The sequence below is a fragment of the Chanodichthys erythropterus genome, chromosome 10, assembly GCF_024489055.1.
Source record: "Chanodichthys erythropterus isolate Z2021 chromosome 10, ASM2448905v1, whole genome shotgun sequence".
Classification (NCBI taxonomy): domain Eukaryota; kingdom Metazoa; phylum Chordata; class Actinopteri; order Cypriniformes; family Xenocyprididae; genus Chanodichthys; species Chanodichthys erythropterus.
In genome coordinates, this window is record NC_090230.1 from 52,659,334 (window position 1) to 52,670,771 (window position 11,438).

Genomic DNA, 11,438 nt, shown 5'->3' on the forward strand with positions numbered 1-11,438 from the left:
TCTGATAATTTACTCACTCCCATGTCATCCAAGATGTTTGTCTTTCTTCAGACGAAAAGTTCTTAAGGTTTTTGCTTAAAACATTCCAGGATTATTCTCCTTATAGTGGACTTCAATGGCCTCCAGACAGTTGAAGGTCAAAATTCCAGTTTCAGTGCAGCTTCAAAGAGCTTTAAACGATACCAGACGAGGAATAAGGGTCTTATCTAGAGAAACAATGTCATTTTCTAGAAAAAAAAGAAAAAAAAAAAAAAAAAAAAAAACTGTATATGCGTAGGACATACGGTGTAAGCTTTTTGAAAAATGAGGAAAGCTAAAGCACATGCAAGATGATAGTGTTTTTTAAAGCATACAGTTGTATTTTTTTCAAAAATGACTGATCGTTTCGCTAGATAAGACTTATTCCTCGTCTGTTATCATTTAAAGCCCTTTGAAGCTGAAATTAAGCTGAAACTAATTTTGACCTTCAACCATTTGGAGCCCATTGAAGTCCATTATAAGGAGAATAATCATGGAATGTTTTCATTAAAAACCTTAATTTCTTTTCAACTGACAAAAGAAAGACATGAACATCTTGGATGACATGGGGAGAGCAAATTATCAGAAACATTTTATTTAAAAGTGGACTAATCCTGTAAGATTTATATGGAAAGCTACCATGACAAATTTATACATATTAAACTAATGATTTGTATCCTTTCACAAAAAAAAAGTGAACATGAATGTTTCATGGAGAGGTCAGAAGAGTCACTAATCCAAATGACAGTGAGAATTTGTTTTCGTTCATATGAACAATATTGTCGAACACAAGTTTACTCAATTTTAGTTTGTCTGTACTCTTGGAACGCCTACAATCAAGAAACTAAACACTTCACTCAAAATATTTAAAAATGAACTTAAAATTCTATTGTGGTACAGCCATGTGGCAACAGTTTCATATCCCTTTTCCCATTTTTGAGACATTTTAAATACAGTTAAAAGGGTTCACCCAAAAATGAAAATTCTGTCATTTAAGTACACTCATGTCGTTCCATTGGTTCATCTTCAGAACACAAATTAAAGATATGATGAAATCAGAGTTGTTTTTTTAATCCCCCATGGACAGCAATTTAACCACCTCTTTCAGTCCAGTCAACATGATTACATTGGTTCAACCTTGATTTAATGAAGAGACAAGAACACTTTTTGTGCGCAAACAAAACAAAAACAATGACTTTATTCAACAATATATTCTCTTCCACGTCATTCTCCTACGTTGTTTACATTATTGTTGTTTAACTCATTATTGGCCGACTCCTGCGTCAGCATCACACGCACGTGTCGTGCTGCTCACGTGAACACTGGCAGCCAATACAGAGCCGCCGTTCTGATGTAGAACCTGGGATTGCCAAATGGTTGAACCACTGTATTCACATGGACTATTTTAACAATGTCTTTAGTGCCTTTTCGGACCTTGAAAATTGGATTCAATTGCTGTCTACGGAGGATAAAGAAAACCTCTCGGACATCAAAATCTTAAATTGTGTTCCGAAGATAAACAAAAGGTCTTACAGGTGAGGAACAACATGAGGGTGAGTAATTAATGATGGAATTTTTTTTGGGTGAACTAACCCTTTAAACAATGTGTTCCATAAAAGTTGAAAGATTTTCAGGTTTTATTTTGTACCCCTAACATGAAAAGTGCTGTAAGTGTTTGAAAGGAGTTTAAAAGGAGGGAACAAGTGGAGGGAAAAACAGAACAAAAAAAACAAAAAAAAAAACACTAAAATTAATCTGGCAGAAATGTAAAATAGCATAAAACAACAGTCTTACGGGTCAGAATTTTTATTCAGTTCACTGATATAAGGGACAGAACCATCATGGATCATTGAAAGGAGGGGAATTCAGGAGTTCGCTGTGGATTCACACGTATCACGAGAAGAAAATCAAGGGGAAAGAGAGCAGGTGAACAAAGGGGAAAAGGAGAGAAGAGGGAGAGGAGTGACAAAGGAAAAGAAACAATAGAAAAAGGCACTTCTACTCTTTCAGTAACCAGTCTGATGCACTTATCTCTGTAATTAAAACAAAAATATATAGTATGAAATAAAAACAGAAGATGAGCTATATATAAAAGACTGCAACCCAAGCGCACCCAACAGAGAGAGCATGTAAACGAAGCCGGTTTCTCTGTACAACACCGGCCAGACTCGCTTCTGTCTGTGGGAGTGCCGGGAGTCCTGAACGTAAAATGTGTGCGTGAGTGCGTATGGACAGTCTCATCTACCTGCCTTCACTCTCGTAAAAAAAAAAAAAAAAAAAGTAACAATGGTCACAGCTACCAGCACCAGCCTGTGGCAAGAGCCCAAAGCTTTCTGTAGGACACCAAGGGAAGACCACAGGGCCGGCACATGGGACATACACCATGACTACGGTGTTCAAGCAAATGAAAACAAGTATTCATTGTCTTTAAAAACAATTCCATTCATGTACAAAAAGTAATAAAGGCAGTCACACCTTGAGATCCCAGGCTTTTCTGTACCTACGCCAAGTCTCAAGAGGATCACCGAGCAAAAATTAGGTTGAGTTTTCAAGTATGGAGCGATTCAAGAGGCGGAGGCAGCCCCTCTGCGACGGCGAGGGAGCAGGGCTTCTCTGTAGCTACGCCCGCTGTCGCCGATCACAGAGAGGGAGTGCTTTGCCTCCGCCGTGGTCTAGTAGAATAATCACATAATAGCTACCAGGAGGGTTAATCTGGAATCACCATTGAGACCACGGAGAAGGGGTTTCGGGGAACAGTTGCGTCGCCAGTCCCGCAGACGCACAGGGTTGGTAGCAGCTTCTGACTTCTCTGTAACACGTCAGAAATAAAACAACACGGCCTGCGGTGACCAGGACGAAACCATCATGACAGTACACATATGTTCATGTAAAAAGTCTCTTAAAATTTCTCAATCCAATCCCTGCACTACGTAACTTAAACGCATTCGTGTTGATTCTGACCAAAGACAGGCTTTCGACATTTCACGAGAGGTTTTTATCCCATTCGGGATGGTACACAAAGTGGTGGACCTGGAAAATGGTAAGCATTGGTTCGCTTAGTTGGTAAAACAAAAAGTCGAGGGGTTAGTGCTTCAGCCAGCAATGCATAGCATCACAGAACAACCTTTGACCCCATTTGTGCCATCACTTGATCTTTCAAGCAAGTAGGTAAGGAAGGAAGGAAGGGCCGAAGAGAGATGGGTGGAGAAGAGGGCGCATAAAAACAGAACAAAAAAAATTAAATAAAAATCTAACAGCCACCACAGATCTTTCGAAAACAACACAGCAAAGAACAGGATTGAAGGGAGAGTCGTATGGGGAAGGGAATTACCTTTGGGTCAGGTTAGGAGTGAGGGGGTTTGGTACATCTCCCCCCTCCAGTGGGTTGAGTAGGTTTCTCTGTAATGTACACCTACCGCCCAAAGAAAGGAGGGGGGGTTACAGATTTAGTATTTAAGCTTTTTGGGAACTTCCCAGGGGAAGGACTCACGGCCAAAGTGGCCATAGGCAGCGGTGCGCTGGTAGATGGGCTTCTTCAGGTCCAGCTCTCTGGAATTGTACAGGAGACAGAGTGAGACAATTGCCACACAGAAAGAAGGACGTTCAGTCAAACTCAATTAACCTCTCTAACGTTAACTGTGCAAGACCAGACTCTGGAAACACGGGAGCAAATACCACAAAGATGACTGGGAAACCGACAAACCGAGAGGCGGTGGTTGGGCCGCCCCTGAGGATCACACTTTACCTGACAATGACACCTGGGCGGAGGTCAAAGTTCTTCTTCACGATCTCCAGCAGCTCCTTCTCGCTCCTCTGGGAGGTTCCGTAATGGAAGATGGAGATGGACAAGGGGTGAGCCACGCCAATGGCATAAGACACCTGAGGAAAAAGGAAAATGACTTCAACTGTCTTATTCCCTCAATATTACACAAGCGAAAGCAGGGCTGGACGATTAAATGAAAAGTAATTGAAACCGAAATGCAGAACCTCTAACGAATGTAATTTTGAGTAGTTCATGTTGGTTATTTAGTTTTTTAATCCCGTTAATACTCTACACGCACAGTAGTAGGTTTTTAAGGGGAGTCACGCGACTCCTCCCAGTCCAGTCAGTGGCATGGAATCAACACAGAGGCGGACACAAACAGCGAGTCACAGACAGCACGTGAGCGGTGATCCCCGAAGTGAGATCACTTGCGTCTTCACTAAACTTTGATGTGTTTTAAGGCTTGGACATTCAAGCGATTTTAGACCGGATTTGCATTATTGTATTAAGCTACTGCGCTGATGCATTGCGGCACACAAGCACTCATACAGACCGTAACTGCACAGCAGCTGTAGCTGAAGATCACGTGCAGAGAGGAGCGCTGAAATTCGATGTCAACGCTGTTCTGTGATTTATCACTAAAGTAGCTCAGAAACTCAAAAGTTATAGCATATATTTTTCTACTTTTGAAGTAACTACTTACAACTCACTGTTACAATAAATAGAGAGGCATTCAAATAAATGTGCTGGTACTGTGCTAATTTATCTGTATCTGATTTACAACAAGCAGAAATCTTAAGAAATGTAACGAACCATAAAATAACTGCTGAGAGTGAGCCGTTATTTCAGAGAACTCTCATTAGGAAAGAAAATCCCACCTTTAATAGTCAAGCATATTTACAGTACAAACCTTGTCAGTGAACTATGAAAAAATAAAATACTCATTCATTAATCGTAATCGAGGTAAAATGTTCAATTAATTGATATTTTGATTTTAGGTCATATCATCCAGCCCTAACCGAAAGACAAGAAAATGCTCACCTGGACCAAAACACGCTTGCACAGATCAGCCTTCACAAGAGACTTGGCCACCCAGCGTGCTGCATAGGCAGCCGAGCGGTCAACTTTAGTGTAATCCTTCCCAGAGAAAGCACCACCTCCATGAGCACCCCAGCCTCCGTAAGTGTCAACTATGATCTTACGGCCAGTCAAACCAGCATCTCCCTGTAAAACAGTATGAAACAAATCTTAGTGTTTAACCATAGCTGGGGAAATAAAAAAAGTGGTAAAAAAGTAAATAAATACACTCACATATTAGATATCTATATACACACACACATAAGGATGCATTTAAAATTCCCTAAAATTCAAGATAATCAGCAAAAATGACCCATACAAGTTCTCACATTTCTATCATGATATAGTTAAGCAATATCACACAAGTGACGTTTTTGTCCCAAAAAGCCCGAGTGCCAGTGTGATAGTTTTACAACAGTTAAGTTAATATTGTGTTATTTTAGACATTTTAGATATTTTGCTCAATTTTGCCACTGAAAATATTACCTATAAAGCCAGAGAAGAACTGTTGTGCATCTCCTGAATTAATCCACATTTTGAGCAAATCAGGTGAAGCAATGATTCACTGGCCCATTCACAAAGAGAGCCTTTACTTTTCAAATGGCTGATTCATTCAGAAATGAATGAATGACTCAATGACTTTAGACATTTACCGCCACCTATTGGCAGCTTTAGTTTCTCAATTAGAGTATCATAAAAAAATAAAAAATAAAAAAAAGGGTCATTTACTCACACTCATGGCCATTGAAGCCTAAAAGTTGTGTAATAAATTCTATGTTAAATAAAAAATAATAATAAAAAAAAATTCTAAAGCTACCATTTGTAATGTCTATTTGATGCGTTTCTCATTTAACACAATGACTTTAAATTATCTTTTGGGGGTAATTTCTCAGCCAAATTTGATGCGCAATTAATTAGATAAATCTCCACAGTGTAATTAGATTGAAAATGATCATCACTTGACAGCCCAAATATATATATATATATATATATATATATATATACACACACACAGACACACTTTAGAATACTCCCAGGGTTCCCACATCTATTGGCAAATGATTGACTGACTTGGTTATTGTTTAATGAAAGATATTAAAATCATTTTTAATTGCAATAAAGCTGAAAAACTGGAAAAAACTAAAACTAAAATCCAAAGAGTATGAGTATGAGTGTATATTATATATATATATATATAAATAAATAACTTTTAGCTCACTGCTAAATTGGTACAACCAACTGTCCATTCCCACGACCATGGGAACCCTGTTTTCAAGAGAACTGCAATATTGTTGTTGTAGTTTAAACCTGTGGGCCTCCAATGACAAAGCGTCCGCTGGGCTGGAGATGATAGATGGTGTCATCGTCCAGGTAGACGCTGGGCACCACAGCTTTCACCACCTTCTCCTTCAAAGCATCACGCATCTCATCCAGACACACTACTTCATCGTGCTGAACAGACACTACAATGGTGTGCACACGCACAGGAAGCATGGCTCCACGGTCCTGCCTGTATTGGACTGTCACCTAGAGCAAAATGTAACATCAAAAGATGAACTGAAAGGTTCAGATCTCTTTAAGATGCAGAAGCACAACATCAGTCCTACAATAGGAATACATTATGGTTCAGAAGTTAGTGGTCAGTAACATAAGAATTTTAATGTTTCTAAAAGAAGTCTAATACCTAGCAAGGCTGCATTTATTTGATCAAAATGATTAAAAGTTGTGAATAATATTGTGAGTAATATTATGAAATATCAATTTTAAAACCATTTTCTCTTAAAATAGGTTTTAAAATGAAATTTATTCCTGTGATGTTAAAGCTGAACATTTTCAGCATCATTACTCCAGTCTTCAGAGTCACATGATCCTTCAGAAATCATTCTAATATGCTGATTTACTGCTCAAGAAACATTTATCAATGTATTAGTTTCCAAAAAAAAAAAAAAATTATATATTTTCCTTTTACTTTACGTTTACTTTTTCAAGATTCTTTGATGAATAGAAAGTGTTTAAAAGTAATTTTAAAAATGTAAATCTTTTGTAACATAAAATGCACTTATCAATTTAATGCATCCTTGCTGTATAAAAATACTAATTTCTTTCAAAAAATAAAATCTTACTGACCCCAAACTTTTAAACAGTAGTTTATTTTTCCCCCAATTTATTTTTAACAACATTTTTAGGTCTCATCTTACCTGGGTCTTGGAATCAGGTCGGAGCCAAGGCAGGGTGCCATTGCGGCGTAGCTCAGCCATTTTAGCATTCAGCTTGTGGGCCAGGACAATAGTGAGAGGCATACACTCCTCAGTCTCATCAGTGGCATAACCAAACATCAGGCCCTAAGAAGCAAAGTCAATTCAGTAAAGATCTCGATTCTCTTTCAACTCACGTCTTTGCATATGAACAACCAAAGTCGTAATCCAGCTCTTACCTGGTCTCCAGCTCCTACATCCTCCTCACAGCGGTCAAGGTGAACCCCTTGAGCAATATCAGGTGACTGCTGCTCAAGAGCCACAAGCACATTGCAGGTCTTGTAGTCAAACCCTAAAAGTACAATAAAATGCTGATTAAACAATTCTACCCTAGATCCAAATGACAGTTTATTCAAACCAGTAAACCAGTATAAATTATGCAAATGTAGTAAATTATTCAAGTATGCATTCAGAAAACGGCACAGAGAGTAGCACTCTTTCCCTTGACATTTAGTGCCGCTATACCTTTGGAAGAGTCATCATAGCCAATGTGCTTGATTGTGTCCCTGACAACCTTCTGATAGTCCACTGCAGCACGAGAGGTGATCTCACCGGCCAACAAGATCATTCCAGTCTTGGCGACAGTCTCTGCCAGGAGAGAATGATGGGGGTTAGGACACACTGTAAAGACTCAAGTTGCAAGCATGAAGAAAAGTGTGCAGGAAAGCATAATTCGACACTCACCACATGCTACTTTGGCATCAGGATCCTGTTTGAGGTGGGCGTCCAACACAGCGTCACTGATCTGGTCACAAATCTTATCTGGAAAAGAGGAACAAGTGCTCTAACATTTATATCAGCCATTTAGTGTAGAATTCCAGTTAAACGAGACTCAATGTAAACAACAAACCGCCTCAAGGGAAGGGCATAACTAGATTCATGGATTGACGCATGGTAAAATAGCAGGCTTGAAATTTGCATTTGACTAGGATGTGACAGGAAATAAATTCAAAGTATAGATATAAATTTCAAAATGAAATCAGGGCCAATGCATGATTGGCTTACAAGCCTCCTCATGTGATGCAGACAAGGAAGTTGCTATTGCCGCAGTCATACAACAGGTGGAGCATGTTCGCTTACTGCAGTACGGCCTCTCTAGTCGAGGCAGGAATGCCCATGCTGCCACTCCACTGCAGCCCCTGGAGTAATCTATATTTAGGGCAGAGGTAAGCCAAGCTAATCAGCTGCAGCAGGGCTGTTAACCCTCCCCCACACCATCAGACCTGAACTTAGACCTCATCTCATTAGAAAGCACACTGACGCAGTAGTCGGGGGCAGTGGAGCGAGAGGGGAAAGTTCACGCCACATGTACAGGTGCCAGTCCACGGATGACTAAAACATGATACGATGGACAAAGCATGAATGAATGAATGAATGAATGAATGAGTGAGGCATTTATGCATTAAAGCATGACCTGTCCACAAGCAAACTTTACGAGAGTACACAAATGTGTGGCCAAGTATGTCATCTCATTGAACATAGTTAACTCTTTCTTTGCTGTAGCGGCAACATCCCTCAGCTACCCAAACACGCGTCACTGAACTAGGTGCTTGCTTGACAAGACTCCACCGACACACACTTCAAGACGGTGGTTGACTTGATAGAGATCACTGGTCCGATGAAACAGCTTTTGTCCGTTAGCTTTGAGGCTATCAATATGTCAGTGTACTGCTAAATCTAAATACTGATGACACATCCTGCACTAACAGATCTGTCCAATTAAATGCTTGAGAATAAAAAAAAAAAAAGGCTATTAAATTCCTTTTCAATAATAGTGCACCCACACCATGTCAAAATCATTGTAATTAAAAGGCATCAGACTTGACTATGAATTCAACAAGGATGCGAGTGCTCAAAAACAGAGCCCTCACTTGTCATCCTGTACTGGTGTGCATCTTTCTTTTTTAACAACATGCCAGCTTCTATGGCTATATTCATGGTGAGAGGTTTGTACTAGTGCGCAAGAGTCAGATTCCGGAAATAAAAATCCCATTATTTTCTCCATAGGGGAATAGATTTTTAATGCCAACCTTTTAAAAAATATAAAGTAATAATCTCCCTACACACTCAAACTACACATACATACACACACACATATTTATATATATATATATATATATATATAACAACACACTTTTTATATTCCTCATTTCCATTATATAATTTGTAATCATGGGACTGTAGTTCTTTCCCTCATTAAAAACATACACAACACACAGTATTGCACCTTGGTCTTTTTGTCTAAATTTTTCAAATACTTTAAACCAAAGTTTGTAATTTTGTGATTCAATTTGTATCTGGTTGGTTTGGTTCGGTTCATGGCTTACATCTCTTTAACAAAGACTTTTTAAAAATATCTATAGGAAAAATGCTTCTGAAAAAGTGGACGGGCACCGTTTCACTGGCACTGGTAATTCTGACAAGACGTGAATGCACCATATTGTTCAGAAAAGAATCAGACCGTAGCCAAAGTATAGAGATGTGCGGCTTCAACATTCCTGGAAATACACGCTATCTATCTGCAATGGCCAGTGTGCTCTTTGACCTGTGATGTAACAAGTATTGACAAACTATGGACTCGGGTGTTGTTAAACAAGTAGTTTAATCCCAATTTTCTTGATACCTACAGCACTCACATGAAAACAGCTGCCCGTCAAACAGTTCTTTATATTTCTTTACATTTTTAATCTTTTATAAACTCATTTTGTGGTCTTGCGGAAATAAAAGGCATCAATAGGTTGCATACTTGACCTGCTGCATCCGCTTAGATTTCCATGTGGATAATGTTCGCACACTGTTTTATGAATACTGCGTACTCTTTTGACGTACTGCGTTAAATACAGCGCTAAAGGCGCGAGACGCGTCGCAGCGGTGGAAGATGTCCATCAAGTACATATGTATATACAAAAAAGAAATCCATGCAAACCGCACTCAAGTACGCGTGCTGTATCAACGCCCTAAACTTTATGAACGCTTTGCGCAGCTTGCCGCGTTTGCCTTTATGCATGTTTTGGGCCTAAAAGGTGCGCTGACGCAATAGTCGCGGCAGTTGAGCGAGAAGGAAAGTTTACACCACGTGCAGGGGTGTCAAAGCCCAAGGTCGACAAAAATCATACAAACGGCGGCTTATAGTCAGCGAACAAAACGTCGACAAACATTTAGTAACGATTTCACCAGCTCATGGTGACGCGCTGCGCGGGTAACGTACAAAACCAGTCGCTGCTCTCATAGGCCATTGCATAAGGCTTATAAAGAAATGTAGTACGAGTAATGGTGATAAAATATTCGTGGAATGGAACAAATTAAAGGCCTGTCTTGACGTGTGGAATATGCAAACAGGGCAAACCGGCAGAACAACAACACGCGCAGTCCGCATTGCACATTAACGCATGTTCCGCGAGCCCGCCGATAACATGGCCACCACGCGCGGGCAGCCCTTCAAACGGAAATAGGCATAATTGTTAAGAGCCAATATATAATGAATAATAAAACATAATTTTGTTATATAAAACCGAAAATAAAATGATGAACAAGCCGTTTAAGGCGTCCATGGCCTATTTTCGCAAGATTAGCTATGGGCCGAAAATCTGGTGACTCCGCTGCGCGTGGCCAAGGAGGCAAAATACACCTCAGGTTAACAAACTCAGCGTACATTAACGAATAACGTATTTTACCTGTCACATAATGCGAGTATGATACAATATTGTCATGATGGCAAATGTTTTAGGTACAGAAATGTAAAATATTGATCAGAAGCTATTAGCACGTGCTAGCTGTGTGGTATCGCGCTAGATCGTGTTTACCTTCTGCACGACCTTGCGAGACTAAAATCCTATTATAAACATAAGAGTGTTGTGATACATACCAGGGTGTCCTTCACCGACAGATTCCGACGTGAACAAAAAGCAGTCTTCATCAATCAGGGAGTTATGGAAACCGTTTATTTGCCCGTTCATGTTGGATTTACTCTTGCGCTTTTCTAAATCGGTGTATATTTCTCGCGCTAGTTTTAGCGTGTTAGATTCAGATTCTCTCTGCTTCTCAGACGTCGGTCTTAAAGGGATGTTTCTGGTGATGCTCTGCCGCGGACGCGCTGTGTGTAGACTTGACCTCAAATGATCACGCGAGCCGGTCCTCTAGTTTATATCCCTCCCACTTCTTTCCAAACTCAAACGTCACTCGGGCGCGCCCCCGTCCGTCTTCCTGTCAACCAATCAGAAACGTCGTTAGGCTCTGAAACGGTGAGCAGACAAAAGAAGGCCCTGCTTTTGGCCTGCCCAACAACATATTTAGAAATAGAAACCATATCTGTTTGGGATTATTGT

General features: G+C 39.9%; 1 protein-coding gene across 1 annotated transcript; it reads right to left on the reverse strand.

Annotated features, from left to right (window-relative positions):
* Window positions 1–585: 585 nt before the first annotated feature.
* On the reverse strand, window positions 586–11,234 carry mat2aa (methionine adenosyltransferase 2Aa). The gene is made up of 9 exons (XM_067398146.1): window positions 10,979–11,234; window positions 7,798–7,875; window positions 7,579–7,701; window positions 7,293–7,405; window positions 7,057–7,200; window positions 6,167–6,385; window positions 4,823–5,005; window positions 3,764–3,897; window positions 586–3,567 (listed from the first exon to the last, which is right to left on the reverse strand). The coding sequence occupies exons 1-9, from the start codon at window positions 11,067–11,069 to the stop codon at window positions 3,465–3,467; spliced, it is 1,188 nt and encodes a 395-aa protein (XP_067254247.1). The 5' UTR covers window positions 11,070–11,234; the 3' UTR covers window positions 586–3,464.
* Between the last annotated feature and the right edge of the window lie 204 nt (window positions 11,235–11,438).